At 31.7% G+C, this 18,872-nt stretch overlaps 1 protein-coding gene across 1 annotated transcript in view; it reads right to left on the reverse strand.

Annotated features, from left to right (window-relative positions):
* Positions 1-15,417: 15,417 nt before the first annotated feature.
* The window catches only part of AIP2 (RING/U-box superfamily protein), a 40,042-nt gene continuing 36,587 nt past the window's right edge, over positions 15,418-18,872 (reverse strand). The window contains exons 4-5 of the mRNA XM_089813655.1: positions 16,096-16,305; positions 15,418-15,982 (exon numbers count right to left, since the gene is read on the reverse strand). Coding sequence (XP_089669781.1) covers positions 15,833-15,982; positions 16,096-16,305 — 360 coding nt within the window. The 3' untranslated portion in view covers positions 15,418-15,832. The remainder of the gene's footprint in view (positions 15,983-16,095; positions 16,306-18,872) is intronic.

Raw genomic sequence — 18,872 nt, forward strand, 5'->3', positions numbered from 1 at the left:
AGAAAAAAAGTAGTGTTTCTATTTATGAAAGGTTAGTTATACTAATGATCAAATATAATTATGATCTAGTTATAATTTAAGAAAAGTTATAGTGGAGTTCACTATATATTTATCTTGTTATAATAATTCATACTCTGAGTAAGATTACAAATAATTTAATTATAATTATACTTTCAAGTTTGAGTTATTTGTGGTGGCATTATGAATTAAAAGAAAAGTAAATATTGACATTGAACTTAAATGGAAGTCAAATTAATATTTTAGAAATGAAATTGATATTAATATTTAATCTAATAATATACTTTTATGTTATTACATAAGTCATTTATGATTTAAGATTATTTAAATTAATAACATGATAATATTGCATGATATTTTATATGCACATAGAGATTTGTCATTTAAATATTTATTTATTTAAATAAGTATATTAGACTAACAGTTTATGTAAACATGTGTATCCTTACTTTATTGTTAAGCACATCTTTATAGTCCAAACTAAATAATATAAAATGATGTAATCAAACCATATAGCTTAAAATTTGTGTGTTTTCTTATGTTCTATTTATAGTCTTGTGATGATTTTCATGATGGTTTTCTTTATTTGTTATTTTGTTAGCCAAGTTAGGATGTGCATCAGATGCGTCCTTGAGTTTTATTTTATATTTATTTGACTAGATGTCATGATATATTTTATGATTCAAATTCAGATTTATTTTATGAGATTTATTTTGATGAGCATGTATGAGAATTTGGGTTTTGCGAACCAAAGTTATTTTTGGGTTACCTGTTAAGGAGTCAAATTCAATCAGTATTACTTTTGTGGTATGGGACACAATTGTGGTTTGTGAGTTTTTGGGAAGGTAATCTACGTGCATCTTATGGGAGTGGCTTGCAATGGGGTTCGAGGTCCAAAGTGGTTGATGTTGATGTTTGATAGCTTCAGTCGAATAAACTTACATATAATTATATATGAGATATAATTAATATATGTGCCCATTATATTTGAGATATATGTTATTTGTTATATGAGAGAAATTAATATTATACATATAAGAGAGATTAAATTTGTTATTATATTAATTATATGATTAAGCATATTTATCTTTTCGCAGATTATTCTCAATATAAATAATATATCATTGTCATTTCGAAAACACATACCATATACAATGGCAGTGCCTAGTACATTTCCAGCAATCTTGAAAATTAACATGATATCAGAGCCTAGTTGGGAAGAGATTTACTGTAACCCCAAATTTGTTGTTGCATTTAGAAATCTATATTAGGTCGTAGTTGTGACAATTTAACACCATTCCATGTCCATTTAGTGTTGGGGATCCATATTTAAACACTATTTTTTCATGAAGAGTTTACTACTAGATGATTAGTTGAGAGGGATCAATCTGTATATTAACGCACAAATTGCTACTAAGTCTTGGACGCTTGGTTATCTGGGTTGGTCACCATTATTTCCACTACCTGTTGCACAATTCTACTAAGTCTTGGATGACATTATAAACCCTAAAAGTATACAATTAAATCATTCAATTGAGAAACCAATGCAAGTGCATTTTACAATGATTGGTGCTTGATTGGACCTTTTGTTTTGTATGCTATTGTTCGAGGGGAAAGAAGGAACCCGTGTGGAGGATTTTATTGTTGTAGGTATATGGGCTACCTAGGAGCTGATCAAAGTAGGTGTGTGTGATAATATAGGCTCACCCAACTTAAAAGTGATGTGTCTATGCCAGCAGGGGCACTGTAAAATCTATATTGTGGTCTACTATTTTGAATATAGAAGACCAAATTATAACTTTTTCTACGTGCCAAAGAAAGAGTTGTTGATGTTGGAGATTTGAGTTGCAGATTATAGCCCAAATTGATTTCCATTGCATCTGTATGCAAGGAGTAATACGCATTCATAAAACACAATTCCCATCACTGCTTCGATGCACAAGAGTCATTGATGGTGATCAAATTCTCAGAGCAATGTCATCAGTCAACAATTATGGAGGATAAAGACACCAATATGAGAAGCCAAATTGGGGTCGGCAAGGAAGTGATCGAATTAATTTTAGATAGATGTGTCAGATCTTGGCTACAAAGTCAATGATGAGTTATGTTCCATCATTCATATGAATCTCAAAATGTTAGAAATCGAAACTGAATTCTAGTAAAAACAATATCGATCTCCATTGACCATGAAAGGGAAAATAAATATCATGCAAAAGAATTAAAATTCATCCCATCACAAACCAAAGGACAACTAGAAATTGGTGGTTTGGAAACCAAATAACGAAGATGAGTCATTGACTGGTGATGAAATAGAGACCCTAGTATGCAGTGCTAACAAGGGATGATGCAGGTCAACAAGAATTGACTATGCAATGTTAGCTAGTGGATAAACATTAGACAGTAAAGTATAAGGGTGGTTAAAGTATTTGCTAGCAATATCAAGGGAAGTATAATACATGGGCATTATTGATTTATTTGCAAAAAGAATAATGTGAATATATGTAGGTATTTATATTTATGTAATAAATAAATAATAAACTAATCTTATAGAGTGTGATATATAAGATATCAATATTATATTGATCTTTATATTATGGTGAGCTAAAATAAATCTTTAGTAGTGGACACATATGTCCTTTGATACCATAACATGTATAGATGGAAATAAAGAATAAATATGGGATAATTAGACAATATAGTTTGTATTGGATTTTCTTGATAAGGAAGGAATTTAATTAATCATGTATCTATGAGCTTGGAGGTTGAAGCATTAATCTATTGAAAATGCTAAAGTTGATCAAGTATTGTTTGAAGAGTATTATCCTTTGACTATAAGAGCAGTATTTTATAATTATTATTTCTTGAGAACTACCTTCATTTACGTATATAGTTAATCTCTCATTTTTATTTCTATACGTACTATAAGAGTTATGTGAATTGATCTTTTCCTCTAAGAATGTTATTGTAGGAAAAGGGAGACTGATATAAGATTCAAAGGGAGTCTGACACTTCTTTAAAGGTAAAGGGTCTTAGAATATTGATGCTCAAAGGAAGTCTAACATGTCCATCTGAAGGAGCATATATAGGATATGCTTCAATAGATCTTGAAGATCTTGATCATATCAAAATTAGAAAAATTAGAGAGAGGTTTGACTTCATGTAAACTCTTGGTATCATGTGTGTGACTGTGTGATTTTAATGGGCATGCCCCCTATGTACACCATGAGGAAGTGATGACTTTCAAATGAAATCAATTGTATTTGCAAAAGTTAGTGAAAGGTGACAGTTTTACATTAACTTAATTTTCTATTATGGATATCTTATGATATATGTGCAAACCATGATAGATTATACCTTGCATGGTGGATGTTTATATGGTAAGAATTATGAGAATGTATGTACACATACCTTATTAACATTTTTTCAGTATATGGTGAATGTTATGCAAATTGATGTTCTAGAGGCCATTCCACAAAGTATGTGGCCAATATCATATGACTTGGTATTCTGAAGGCCATTACTCATAGTGTTTGGTGAATATCTTGCATCTCGTTTTGGAGGTCATTAGTCAAAAAGTATCTGGTGAATATCATATGTTGGTATTCTAGAGACCAATACTCAATTGTGATATCAAAATGGTGAATATCATATGTTGATGTTCTGTAGACCATTACCTTATTTAGTATATGTTGAATATCAACTATAGATATTCTAGAGACCATTACTCAAAATATTTGGTCAATATCATTTGTTGATATTCTAAAGGCCAATAATCTAGATATCATATGTGATATCAAAATGGTGAATATCTTCTAACCAAAGATATCCTTAAAGTTTGTCATTCCTAGTATTATCAATGGTGTAATATATGTCTTGTGTTTATCCTCCCTAGCTAAGAGGGAGTGTTGATGTTTAATAGCTTCAATCGGATAAACTTACATATAATTATATATGAGATATAATTAATATATGTGTCCATTATATTTGAGATATATGTTATTTTTTATATAAGAGAAATTAATATTATATATAAGAGAGATTAAATTTGTTATTATATTAATTATATGATTAATGAATAGACATGTCCCATGAAGGGATATGTCTCGTCGCAGATTTTTTCTCAATATAAATAATATATTGTTGTCATTTGAAAAACACATAGCATATACAATGGTAGTGCTTAGTATAGTTCCAGTGATCCCAAAAACTAATAGTTGTGAGGGTAACTCATTATAAGTTGTGTAACATGTGATAATATAAGAATTAAAAATCTTATCTCACCCATACTTTGAGATAAATTAAAAAGATAAGTTTAAGAATTTGCCTTGACCATGCCTTCAGTGCTTGTATAGGCTAAGGATGGGATTGGGATTACACCTAGTAAAAGGTAATGACTAGTTTCCTCATATTCACGATAGGGTATTCCGGTTTCGCATAGAGTCACTAGGGGGTCAGGGTCTAGAGAGGCTGCCCAAATAACCTTAGAGTTGGCTCATGTGATGACACTCCCTAGTATGTAGCTTGAGTCTCCTTCATGGTTTTTATATTTTGCTCTAGAGGTGTACTTGTTGGGTATTACTTTTGATGGTGTGTTTATTGTAAGTTGTTACTTATTGATTGGATGTCATTTATTGTCGACAGATGACTTTTATTGATGAGCTTCAGTTATTCATTAGTGGTTTTTTTGTTCTTGGAGTTATTGATTGGTGATTTAATCTCTTTGATGACAATTTTTATCTATTGGTTATTGTGCTTTTGATATTTGGAACTTGATTTGGAAAATGGATATTCTTTTTATATTGTATCTCTTTGATTTTTGATACTTGATTTGCACTTGGTATCTGTTGTTGACTTTGGTATGTGATGTTGGTTTGGATGAGTATTTTTTCAACTTTGGTTATCTTTTCTTTATCATTAGTTTGTGTTCACCCTTGAGGTGGATTTGGCTATCAGGATCCCTTGCCTAGGATTTTTTTAATAATTTTATTATTTGTGTGTGGATCATTCCTTATCTTCCCCGCACAGTGGAAGTGATGCCTGATTAGGTTGCCACATAGTTAGGAGGCAGTGACTCCTTATCATTTGGGTCCCCCTTAGATTGGTTGATGTTGAATGTTCATTGATGTCATTGTACCTTTATCATTCTTGTTCTTGTCTTAGAGACTTCTATTCATTTGATGTATCTATATAATGTGTATCTTGTATTTGAGATCCTAACTAATGTTCTATATTATTTTGATGTACTTGTATTTATTATTGTATATCCAGTGATATGTGCAATGGATGATGTTATCTAGAATTAGTTTATCTTATTAGTTGTTCTCATCCGATTATGTGCTTGTTATTCATTTTATGATTATGGACTTGTATTCAAGATTACAACTAATTATATAAAAAATTATTAAACATGACTCAATGTGAAGGAACCCTTGAGGAATGAAATATGTATTGTAATTGCATGTGTAATTTTTTTATGTTTGTGTATGTTTCTTCTACATTGTTACTTTGATGTTGTTTAAACTTTTAAAAAAAAATAGTTCAATATACTTTGTAACATATTAGGTTTATTTATTTTGGGTTCCCAAGCGGGGCGTTATAGAATACAATAAGAGGCAAGATTTAATAGAGGGTATAAGAGAAGTGGACATGCCAAGATTCAAATAAGTAGAGGAATTATTTGACTCTGTTGATTATGGGTTATATCAAGATGAAGAGAAAGAAAAATTGCATTCCATCAAAAATATCATCAAGCAATTTTATGTTATTTGGTGAGGATAAACTGAAATGAATATGTCGAGTGAATGTAAACACAAAAGAGAACATGAGAGAAATAATGGAAGATCTTGAGGAAGTTCAAAGGGTTTGAACTCAATTAAAACCCTTTTAAAAAATCAAAAAATTCACCTTGTGTTTATGAAAGTTCCAAATTTTATGAAGCAAATGAGATTACAAAGAAATTAAGGCACTTCTAGGAGTTCTACCTCAACATTGAGTGTTCATTTTCCATATATTCTTCATTTATTTGCATTCATTATCAAGCACAACCCATGACCCAATTTTTTGAAAATAAAGAAAAAAAAGCCCAAAATTCTAGAAAATCACATTTCTCTTGAAAGACTAGAATTTCGGGGCCCTAGATTGCATGCGATGGGTGTTAGGATCATGCGTTGCCAAGAGGAGGGTAGAATCAATATTGTGACACTTTGGCACTAATCAATAACTTTGAACCTTAACCATAAACATCCACATATAGAAATACAAAAAGTAAACCATAAAGCAATAAAAACTCATAATATGCCAAGGAAAAACCTTGGTGAGGATGGTATCCACAACTATGTACTCATTTGAAAATACTCTATTCGGAGTTTTTACCTTGTTAGGATTCATTACATACATTTACAACATTCTTCCTTTTTATAGGACTTGACCTTTTAGAGGTACCAACCTTGTTAGGAGTTGTAATTTACAATAGAAATCTCATTGTTTAATGAGGACTCACTATCCAATTATATTAAAGATAGTATATACAATACCAAAAATGGCTATATTGATATCACAATGTTTAATTAATTTGAATTGTAGCTCGCATCTGATTTAATTCAACATCAAGGCTTGCATATAACCAAAATAACATCAATATAGCATCATCACATATCATAAGTCCATGCTCACATACAAAATATAACTTTCCTTTATATCCTTCTTAATTTCTTTCCCAATTGGTTAGAAAAAAGTCTTTGCAAATCATGTAGCACAATCTCCAAAAATAATTATTTAGAAATGATATCCTATCTTAGGGCTTTGTGACCTTGGGCTTCTTAGGACTAGGACCTTATGCTTTGGTCTTTTGTCTAGGTGTCTTCGTTGGTGTAGGTTCATTAGACTTCACTTATTTTATAGGTGATGTAATTTTTAATGATTTTCTTATTGCCCTCTAAGGTACAGGTGTAATCTCATTCTCAACAACCACTACAATTAGTACATGAAGTACCTCGTGTTTACACATCATTTGTAACATATTATATTACCTTCTTTGTGCTTGTCCCACCAATCTGTTCTTTGTTGGCATCTTTTTTTTATTTTCTAAGGGCAATCATCTACTACTTAGAAATTCCTTCCTTCTCTGCAATTTTATCTACTATTTTCTTGATTTTCCTCTATTTTGAACCTCCATAGAATTCCTCTCTAACCTAACTCACTTTCCTTGTAGGTAACCCATCTTTTTGCATTAGGATATTTAACTAATGTCCTCTGCATACTGCTCAAACATATCATATTCTACTTCATAACCCATGGGACATACCCATTGCAATCTAGGCTCAACTGCTTTCATGCTAGTATAGTTTGTCTTGACCATGAAACATATGGTATATGCATACTTGTCAAAAAAATTCTTAGGTATTCTCACTCTATGTTCCATCTCTTTGAAATCCCTTGAAAAAACCAAATAAATCATGTTCCTATGTTGCATTCTATAATGTTATGTGATCAATGTTGTCATAGGAACATCATCCTTCCATGCAATTGGGTGCATATGATGAAATTTGTGAGTGATATGAAAGAATACGTGTAAGATCATTTATCCAAATTTAAAAGCCTGTGACTTATCATGCTTAATCCTTCTTATTTTTTCTAGTAGATATTATCTAAGATTCTCATAATTATCATGGTGTTCATGTTCTACAGTCATTTAATATGCTGTTTGTTTGACTCCTCCAAAAATTGAATTATGCCTTCTGCTATAATGCATTTTGTATCCAAGAATCTTTGCAATCAACCTCACATTATGTTGTCTAATGTCACCAAGGGTCATAATTTGTGTATCCCACTTGGAACTTTTGTATGTTTCAACCTCCTTCTTGATCATTTTTTCCGCAACGGGATTTAAGTCAGCATTATCAAGTCAATTACTAAGTGTATCATTTCTTTGGTAGTCTTAACTAGTTGATCTCCTAGCCAAAAGAATTGGTCATGGACTTTGCTAAGAATTATTTTAATCCATTATTTCTCCTCGAATTCTTAAAAGTCTATAAAATGCACAAAGTTCGAGTTTTCTAAGTGTCTGTATCCATCCTTAAATGATCTTTCATCATTGTATATCTTGTCCGAAAATTCCCAAATGTCTGGGTTCCCTAAAACCCCATACTTACAATATATGTAAGCTTTAATATCCTCTAAATTTAAGACTTTGTCAAGCTTTTGTGAAAATGATCCCTCAGGGTTGTCTTACGTTGACTTAAAGGGTGTTTCTTGAATTGGTACCTAGATCTCTCATTTACATCATAAATTAGTGATTTGACCATGACTAACAAGCTGATTTCATCTTCAAATACTTCAAAACAAATCTAGCAATGCAGTAAAATACCTTTCAATGATGTCAAAGTGGGGTTTGCACAAAATTTCTTGAAATCCTTCCTCAAACTATCAATTCACCTTTTGCACTCCTCCTAGCTCTCGCAACTGAAATGGTGAAGAATGAATCAATTTCAGTTGTTAAATCCTTGCAAAAAGTATTTATCATTAATGTGTGAGGTCGCATTTATCAAAAAGTTGATATACACTCCTATTATCATATAAACATCTAGGAACAGAGATATTGACTCTCTCAATTTGGATACTCCTTAAGCTAAGCTTGCACGTCTTAACTCTGCAAACTCGAGGTCGTTGTATTTTCTGCTAAAGTCATCCCCCTAAGGATATGGTAGCCAATTAGGTTGATGAAGAGGGTTAGTGTAGGGCACTAATTCTCCCTTGTCTACTATGACATTTTGTTTTTTTTATTTCCATTCCCATAGTTTATTTCCTTTGCAAATGTCTTTTTTCATAACTAATATGACTAACATTATTTGTTCCTTCTTCCATTGTAATTATTCCATCTAATATTAGGTGTCCTTGTATTGTTCACAAATCCATTGAATCTACAATATTTAGTTTCATGGCCTATATTTTTGTACTTTAACATGTAACAATTGAATTTTCATACCTTGGTCTATTTTGATTCACCTATAACCTGTAATCTCTAGAAATGTGTCTAGAGTTGTTGCACTTGTAACATGTAACACTGGTAGATATAACATTGTTGTTTCCAATAGGTCTTCTTGTATCAATATTTGATCTTTCATTTGTTCTCCATTTGTTCTCAAATTAGATCTAGCTTTGCACTCGTTTGATATATGTCCATAAAACAAACAATTGAAACAAAAACTAGTAAAAGGATTAGTATCCATGTTACCTTTGTAGTTCATGTGTCCATATGTGTTGCATGCAAAACATCTTCCTTTGAACCTTTTTTTATTCGTTATCTAGGTTCTTCATTTTGAATGGTTGTTTGAATATGATCTTCCGTAGATTTTTCTTCTACTTCTTTAGAACATTTTCCATCATAATAACCTATCCAAGTCATGTCACCTTTAGACTTTTGTTGCACCAATTGTTCGTCAATTTTATCACTGCTTGAGTGCATCTCCTCAAGATGTAGCTTTGTTTCCACAAACTCACCCTAGACAATATTAGTCTACTTTTCAAGTTCTTGATATTTAGTCTCTAAATCTTCAAATTTTAATTTTACTTTTCCAAGATAAGTGTTCATTGTGACTTCCCATTTTCAATCTCTTTGACCATCTAAAGTGATTTGATCTAGAATCCATGTTTAAGTGTTTGATTCTTATTTTGATGATTTATAATCAAATTTGACTCTTCATCTGATCTAGGTTCTTTGATCTATTCAATAGGTTCTTTTCTCTTTATCCTTGAAATGTCAATCTGATCTTTGAGTTTCTTGATGTAATCGTGAACATATTTAAGCTTCACTTTCAATCTCTCATTATCTTCGTTTGCTTGTCAAAATCTTCAATGGTCGCATTAATTTTTTTTGTAAAGTGCTTGCATCCATCAAGATTCTCCTCAAGTTGGAAGACTTTTTCTAAGGAACTAGACTTTGATACCAATTTTTAGGATCAAACAATATTGAGAGGTGGGATGAATCAATATTGCAATACTTTTACATCAATCAATAACTTTGAATGTTAACCATAAACATCTACGTATAGCAATACATAAAAGTAAACCATAAAGCAATAAATAACTCAAACATCGTGATCTATTTTTGAGAAGTTCTTGGCCAAGGGAAAACCATTGTGGGGATGATACCCACAACTATGTACTAACCTGAAAATACTCTATTAGGAGTTTTGACCTTGTTTAGAATCATTATATACATTTAGTCATTAGTCCCTATTAGAAGATTTGACCTCGTTGGAGGTCTTAAACCTGTTAGGAGTTGTAATAAAATAAAAAGTTCACTGCTTAATGAGAGCTCACTACTTAATGAGGCCTCACTGTCCAATTACAAACATGGCATATACAATACCAAAAATGACTATACTAACATCACAATGTCTGATTAGTTTCCAATGTAGCTCACATTTGATCTAATCCAACATCAAGGCTCACATATAACCAACATAACATCAATATAGCATCATCACATATCATGTCCATGCTCGCATATGAAATCTAACTTTCCTTTATACCCTTCTCAATTATTTTCCCAATTGGTAAGAAAAATGTCTTCACAAAACATATGGCACAATCTCCAAAAATAATTGTTAAGGTTTAACATCTAAGATGTTGATGGCACTCCCCTTAATAACACAAACACATAATATATATAGAGAAATAACAAGAAGTTTGAAGAACAAAAAAATGGCTTCTTATTATCTCCATAAGTATGGAATTACAAATTTCAGAAATAAAACATACAAAGTCATATGGGCATTTTCCTTACAATATTTTGTAAGTCAAAGCTACCGCCAACATCCTAGAATTGTTCTAGAAAACCCTGCGGGTCTTCCTTATGTAGGCAATTTTACACTGCCTAAGAAGGTTCTAAAAATAGTATCCATAGACCTTGAGGTCAAACAACCCTGAAATATTATTATTATTCATATTTTATTATATTAGAGTAGGCTCCAACAACTTTCAAAACTCAAAAGAAATTTTGAGAAAATTTCTGTTTTGCTCATTTCAGGCAATGTGACTTTCGAAGACCATAATTCATTGTTAATTGCTCTAATTGACTATTATGACCCCATTTAAGAAATGTCACAACCAGAGCTCCAATGTCTAGCTCGCACAAGTTTCGCTCAGTCGGGTTTTGACCTCTTTTTGGAGCCTCTAAAGCCTTTAAAATGAGTTCAAAGTTACTGAAAATTTTCAATAAATTCACTAAAAGGTTTGATATAAATTGAACTTTGTTGGTACTAATATATCAAAAATGAACCTCCAAGGATGAAATCACAAGATTCTGAACTTAAATAACCAACATACTAAAAAAATAGTAAATCTCTAGAAATAGTAACTTTGCACTGAGATATCCCTTTTCTTGAAAAACAAATTAAAAATATTTTTGGGTCATGCAAGATTGCCCTTACACCCAAGATGCTCTTACATCAAATGTCAACCCTACAATGCCAAGTAATTGAACTGGTAAAGCAATTCAATTCCTTAGGTCAATTTTTTTTGTTTAATCTTCAAAATTGTTCTTGGATAACTACAAATTAAGTGCAGTTTAGCCTTTTCAAACCAAAGCATATGTTGAGCAACATCTAACATAAGCAACCTTATCTGAAGCATGTAAAAACCTTATATTACCATATTCTAAAATTGTGGGCATGATTAGATTATTGTGCTCGCTGATCAAAATAGTCTGACTGCACATTGTCTTCCTGCATTATACTTACAGATTTTTCATGTATACATATTACCAAAACTAATCGTCAAGTCAAGAAATTATGTCAATTGACTATATTTCCATCAATGACAACATCTATGCCTTGAATACTAATCACTTGGCAACAATGGGTCATTTTTTGCATGCACAAGGTCTCCAATCAATTGCATATGCTTCCAATCAGTTGCATATGCAAACAACAGCTTATCTTGTTGTTTATATACATCAAAATCAAGTGTGGAGCTCACTAGAGACGTATTTGTGAAGAACCACTTGAACTTCATTTATTTATAATTTTCTAGTGCTCATTTTGGTATCCAAATTCTTGTTTTTTAGTCTGGAACTATTGTTTTCATTAGACCCCCCTTAATTAATTGACATGACAAATCAAATTCACAATTCTAAGGCGTTGGTGGAAATATTTTTTAAATCAATTTTTGAAATATAAGTTCCTTTTTCTTATTGGTTGCAACCATTTTTGCTTGGAGTTATTTTTATTTTTGAATGGGAAAAAAATTAAGAAAATGAAGTGTAACAATGACAATTTGTTTAGTGCTCTGTCAAAATATTTATTGCTCTTTTGTTATTATCTCTTGCATGTAGTATATAAATTGTTTTGTTTTCAAAGTGCCAAGTACACTTGTCCTCTTGTAAATTCTAGAAATTGTAAACTCTTTTCTTTTCTTGGTCATAATTGTCGTTACATTTTTTTTAATGGAATTGATCCATATCTCTATCATTGTTCTAACTTTTCAATTAACCAGTCATTTGATTTCTTTTATGGCTAGTATGGTGTTAGCCCCTTGTGAACTTATTTAATTTTCTTTTAATTATAGGAAGTTGTATACCGTGCACCTCCATATAGTTATTTTAATTTTCTATTTGCTATCGCTACAAACCTATGCATCTATCGTCATTTTTGGGGACAAGATGCTTGCCAACCATCTTCAATTGCACTCTTCAAAATTTGGGGAATATATATATATATATATATATATATATATATATATATATATATATATATATATATATATATATATATATATATATATATATATATATATATATATATATATCTCGGTTGGTTTTGTAATTGTTTTAAAATAGAAAGCCGCATCAATCCGTATTTTGAAATGGTTATGTTTTAAGGTAATAAAAAAAATGTCATGCGTTCCTTTTGAAAAAAAATTAATTAATTACTCTTTATTTTATTTTATTGAACGATGTCATAGAATTTATTTTTTTTAAAACACAAATTTAAATTTAAATTTTGTTTCAAATTATTGTAAAACTCATAGGTTTCTATTAATAAGAGTAAGTATAAAATTTATTTTTAAAACAATTGTGATACTTATTATTTTTTAAAATATATTATCATATCAAATTTTACACTTGTTTTCAAAAAATTTACTCCTAACTATTTTTACAATTAAATTTTATCTTACTTTTCTATATAATGTAAAATTTAATTTTTCATATAACAATCACATAAGCAAGATGATCAAATCAATCATTTTTATTGATTATTTTTCAATGTTTCCTAACTAATTTTTCTTTAGAATATGTATTGTGCAATGACAACTACCTACTTTTGTGAATACTATATACATAGAATATCATTAAAACATCTAGGAACTCTTCAATAAGCCTAAGGTAGGAACTGAAGCTCTCCTAGAGCTCTTGTTTATCATGTAATCAATGTAAATCAAAGTTAGCATGTTGTAGAATAGTTTAGGAAATATTTTCTTGAATAAAACTTCAGTTTTAATTTTAATATGTATTTTTAGTGGTTGGAGACCCTAATTACAAGATGTATGAATTTGAGATCTAAAAACTATAGAAAGTCACATCTATAAAATGAAAAAGTTATTTGGGTTTTGTAGTTATCGGATCTTTTGCAGTAGAATACAATCTACATTTGGTGTTGTATTCATGGTCTGTTAAGTTATCATCTATGTAAATTTTGAGAATTTAATTTTTAAGTTCAAGAGCACCAATGTATTTCTTGCATGATTTTTCCTATAATTTGATTAATTAGTGATACTGTGATTAAATGTTTGAAAAGATGTTCTTATTTGTGGAAGAGGATAAATTTGTCTTGTGTGCATATCCATGGATCACTTTGCAATTTGATGATTTCTGAGATGTCAACTATTTGCTAAATTCCCATTGATGATTGCATCCACTTGAGTTTTCTAATTCTTATGCTTGTCAGAGTTTTTCTGTATCTATCTAACATTTGATATGCGTGTTGAATTAATGATGTTCGATGTGCCCTTTAGAAATATATTTCAGTTATTTTCATAGGAATTTAATTGGATTGCATTGGTAAATTCGCACCCATGTTATTTGGGATAATCTAGGAAATACAACTAGGGGATTATCAATTTCATTGTTTCAGCTTCTTCAACAACTAGCAAAGGCCTCTTCCTGACTTTTACATTATTTTCTGCTGAGTATCTCACGATTGTCCTGCAGCCACTAATGGGAGTGATTTTTGTGATTCTTTTAAGATAGGTATTTGCATTGCATCTCTCTGCTGTTGCATCATGTAAAAATGACGCTCTACACTTCACTGAAATACTAGGCAACAACTAAAATCTAGACTACAAAAGTTTGAAACTAAGATTCTACGGAATCTTAATCTTGGTCGTTCTAACAAACGGTTAGATCTCATTACTCAATTACAAAATAAACGCTCACAATAGACCACAAATGATATATTTATAGACCTTGCCAAAAAAATGCAAATGTTCGCAGATTCGAGCATGCCTGGAAACATTAATATATGGTACAATTTGATACATGCCACAATTGACATGTAACGTACTTATATGGGAAAGTGTAGTACCACGTAATACATGCCAAAATCGGGGAAAAAATTCACATATATGCACCCCGCTAGATCAGTGTACTTTGCAGACACTAGGGAAAATGTTTTAAGTTTATACAGGATTCTGAGACTTATTGTATGTCTAGTAGAAAGAATACTTTTTAAGCTCTTTGATTATTGGACAGAATTCGTTGGAGTTGCTATAAATTTAAAAAGCACAATAATCACTGGAAATAGTGAGAAGAATCATTTCATTTGATAAGAATATTATTCTGGTGTAAGTTCATCCTTCCACTGATTATTACACTAAATTTTACACAAGCATAAAAGGATGTTCATTTTGTTTCACAATGCAAAATCAAGGTGAATTTCATAGCCAAATTTAACTGAATAAAAAATCTAATGTAACTTACATGACTGCTACGTGAACTTTGGAACTTTAATATATTATAGATATGTAAATAAAGGAACAATCTAACCAATGTTTTCTCCTGCTTGGATTTTTCAACTGGACAAAGCATGAGAAAATATCATTTTGAGATCGAGGAAGGTAATCCTATTTGATTTCTTCTACTGTAACAAAACTTCCACTAAAAGGGAAAGGACAGAGTCCACAAGTTTCTTTTGCACAATTGATCAGAAATCTTGATAACAGTAGATTATATTATAGTTAAACATCTTCAAAGGCATTTACTTTCAACATCATGTGGTTCCTACATTTTGTCTTTCTATTCAGTAATCAAACCACCAGAATGACCGGAGTTAAAAACTCTGGACATGCAAACAAAGCTTGGTACCAGTTATATGTTAAGTGGTGTGAATGAACTTTATGAAATTGGCAAAGCAATTAAGTTGTTTTTCTTAATTCAATAATATTTAATTGGGCACAAAATAATTCAGTTTCCATAATCTCTAGTACTACAATATCCCTTGCCTGTAGATGCTCTGCAATCAGGCTGCAAGTATAATACAAGAGCTGAAACAGTGTAAGGTTTCTTAAACACTTCATTTCAGTGTTATTGCATCCTTGTGAAAAAAAAAACCTGTAGCTTCCAGAGTGCTCAGACATGTTTAAAAATAATAGTATTTCAATTAATCTCAAGATAGCCTTTTGTTCGGTAAAAGTACATGTCTCATACACAAATATGTTCAATATGATCAGTCTCTTCCTGTCTTCAGTAAGAAGAGGCAATTCTTTAAAAATAGGGTATCCACGCATAATAGCTTTGTAGTTTGCATTGTCAATACCCTTACACATACATATATTCTCCTCCACGAATAGCATTTGCAGCACCCTTCCTTTCTTCCTCAGCCTCCTTTTCCCGTTCTTTTCTTGATTCATATTCATGGTCATCAGTCTGTAGTTCGTGCCTACATATGGGACATGAATTGTGCTCATCCTGGAAGAAAGCACAAAAGATGTATCTAGTGTTAATTATCTTTCTATTTTAAATAAACAATTGAGATTGTAAAATAATATCAGTAATAGAAAATAGATGTTGGCATTCTTTACCAGCCATGGCTTGAGGCAATCAGGGTGAAACAAGTGCTTGCAAGGCAGCTCTTGCATCTTGTCACCGACAATCAAGTGCTCTCGACACACTGCACATTCTGTGTCTTTCCCTAACTTTGCCAAAACTTCCTCTGTAACATCTATGATTGGCAATTTTGCAACCACTTCCTTTGATGCTGGAGGTACTTGCTGAGGTGCATGGCCAGCATCCTAATAAATAAAATAATGCATTACTGCCCATCAACAATTTTGGAAAAGATTACCCAACTTCTAGATATTATATAGAAAATCCTGATATGGCACTAAAATTTGTAATAAAATCAATTTTCTGTTAAAGCCTGATCACATGTAGAAGTAAAATTAAAATTGAAAACACTTATTTCATCATACTAGTGAAAACACCCTCAGTCATAAGCTGTGTGGCCTCTGCCATAGTATGCCTCAAGACTTAATTGTGTGCGCAAATAATATGATAAGAATACACCTTGGGATCAGGGAATACAAGCCCACAAGGCACTCAAACTACTTAAGTATGGATAAAGTGCAATTGTTTAATATGCGTAACATGCTCAAACCTTATTTCTGGAATGAGAAGTTTCAACATAAATGAAAGACACTTAAAAAATCTATAGCTGATCTTAAAAAATGGACATCAACAACTGTGATGCAAAATTGCTGACCAAATTTCTACATATATCTGAACGAGATTACAATGCATCCATGTAGTAACAAGTTATAATCAGATAAAAAGCTTAGTGTAATGTCCCCCCTTGCTGCGTAAGACAATTTAGAAATTTGATTTATTAAATGCTTTTTTTTCCTCTCTCAGTATTTAATAAAATAAGAAACCATATATATAAGCATATTAGTTATTGTGCAACTGAATAAGACAAAGGTATGTTTATATATACAAAAGAAAAGAGACTAGGACCTTGGTCGGAAGGCAACGTAGAGGTTCATAGTTGTGGCAATGACTGAGGCTCTGCAGTTACCCTCAGCTGATGGGAAGACTTGGATCACGTCCCAGTTGAGGAGGATTTGAGAAGTCAGGGACGTTATGAACCCCAGGGAATAAACAGAAGGATGGCATCTTGGAGGGGGGAAAGCTGGAAACATCGAATGCAGACTTGCAGAGAATATGGTGAATGTATTCAACAAAGGCTATTTTCAGAGCTGGAAGATGCTCTCAAATTAGCTCTGACCACTGAGAAGTTGCAGAAGATCTACTGGTTTGGTCGTTGTGGGAGCAGGAACTCTCCAAAAATAGTCTCACTATCTTTGGTATTGAGAAATTACTCGAGATAGTTTGATAGCTGGATGGAGTACGAAGAAACTAGACATCACATTGAAAAGGAGTAGGCCATGAAGGGGTAATGGTGATAGGTACCAAAATCAAGATTTACAGCGAAGAGTAGGTGAAGTATCCATACTATACTTTGATGGATCAGGAAAAATGACAGCAAGATCATGGGTTCAAAAGTTGTATACTTTCTTCCAGCTGAAATCTATGGTTGAAGATGAAGCAATCAAATATGCGACCTTGTGTTTGGAAGGGAGTGCTCATGATTGGTGGTATCGTGGTTTGATAACCTTGGGCAATGATCAAATTGTAACTTATGCTGAATTAACTGAGAGGTTGATTGATCGTTTTGAAAAGGACCCTGAGCTCGATTTCAAAGAGTTGGCACAATTGAAACAATGGGGAACCGTGGAGAATTATATTTCTGATTTCCAAAAGAATTCAGTTTCAGTGTGACAGATATTTCTGTAAAGTTTCTGCTAATTCTGTACCTTTTATATCAGACTTTATTCTATCCTTGGTTGCTGATAATGAACTTCTTAATAATCTGAAGTATGGAGGAGTTGTCAACTTTTATTCTGAACTGAAAGTTATTTATCTCTACAATAAGTTCAACTGGGTATTAATGCTTGAGGGAGCAGACTTATTATTCTTGTGTATCCTCAAACTACAATAACACCCTCCTTTAATATCATGACCAAAGGGTATGTCCCTCAAAGGGTCATGACTCTCCCTAAGTCGGCTCAAACCCCTCTCATAGAGATCGGCGACTAGCAAAGATGGTTAACAATAATCAATAACTAACACAATGTGTTAAGTTAATTTTAATATTAAACTATCTCAGAAATCGCCACCCATCACAAGAGGTGTTTGTTATATATTTAATGCCTTCAAAAGATATTAAAGAGGAGGAAGATTATGTGCGGTCTGTACTCTCAGACCAATAGATTATCACTGTTACAAACTTAACACTCCCTCTTAACTTGATAATCATACTGAGAGATAATATATCTAGCATCATCAATTACGATGAATAAGCATAGATTGATACTCTATATCTGTCTGAATCTTCTTGAGAAAATAGCGTCACAAGATACTGAGTCATATAACCATCTTGTGATATGACTCATCACTTATACTAGTGATGTCAGTATTGCATATAATGCAATACCCACAAGATAAAATTCGAAGAATGATTAAATTCTTCATTTATCTAGGTTGTGACTCATAGGAAATGGTAATCCTATATCACAACTTGATCTTGAGTTAAGATCTCCCAAAAAACAAGATATAGACTGAAGAATGAATTCTTCCTTTATCCAAGTTATGATAAATAGGCATGCTTATTTCACAAATGACCTTGAACTCGCCTAGATCTAACAGTAGTTCTCTACTATTCAATACATTATCTGAGAGATCGTCATCTCTCATAATGTCTTTTTATAAGTATTCATTATCTCAAAGATCGTCACCTCTT

Source organism: Cupressus sempervirens, chromosome 2 (assembly GCF_028749045.1).
Source record: "Cupressus sempervirens isolate cs-2001-9-10 chromosome 2, ASM2874904v1, whole genome shotgun sequence".
Taxonomy (NCBI): domain Eukaryota; kingdom Viridiplantae; phylum Streptophyta; class Pinopsida; order Cupressales; family Cupressaceae; genus Cupressus; species Cupressus sempervirens.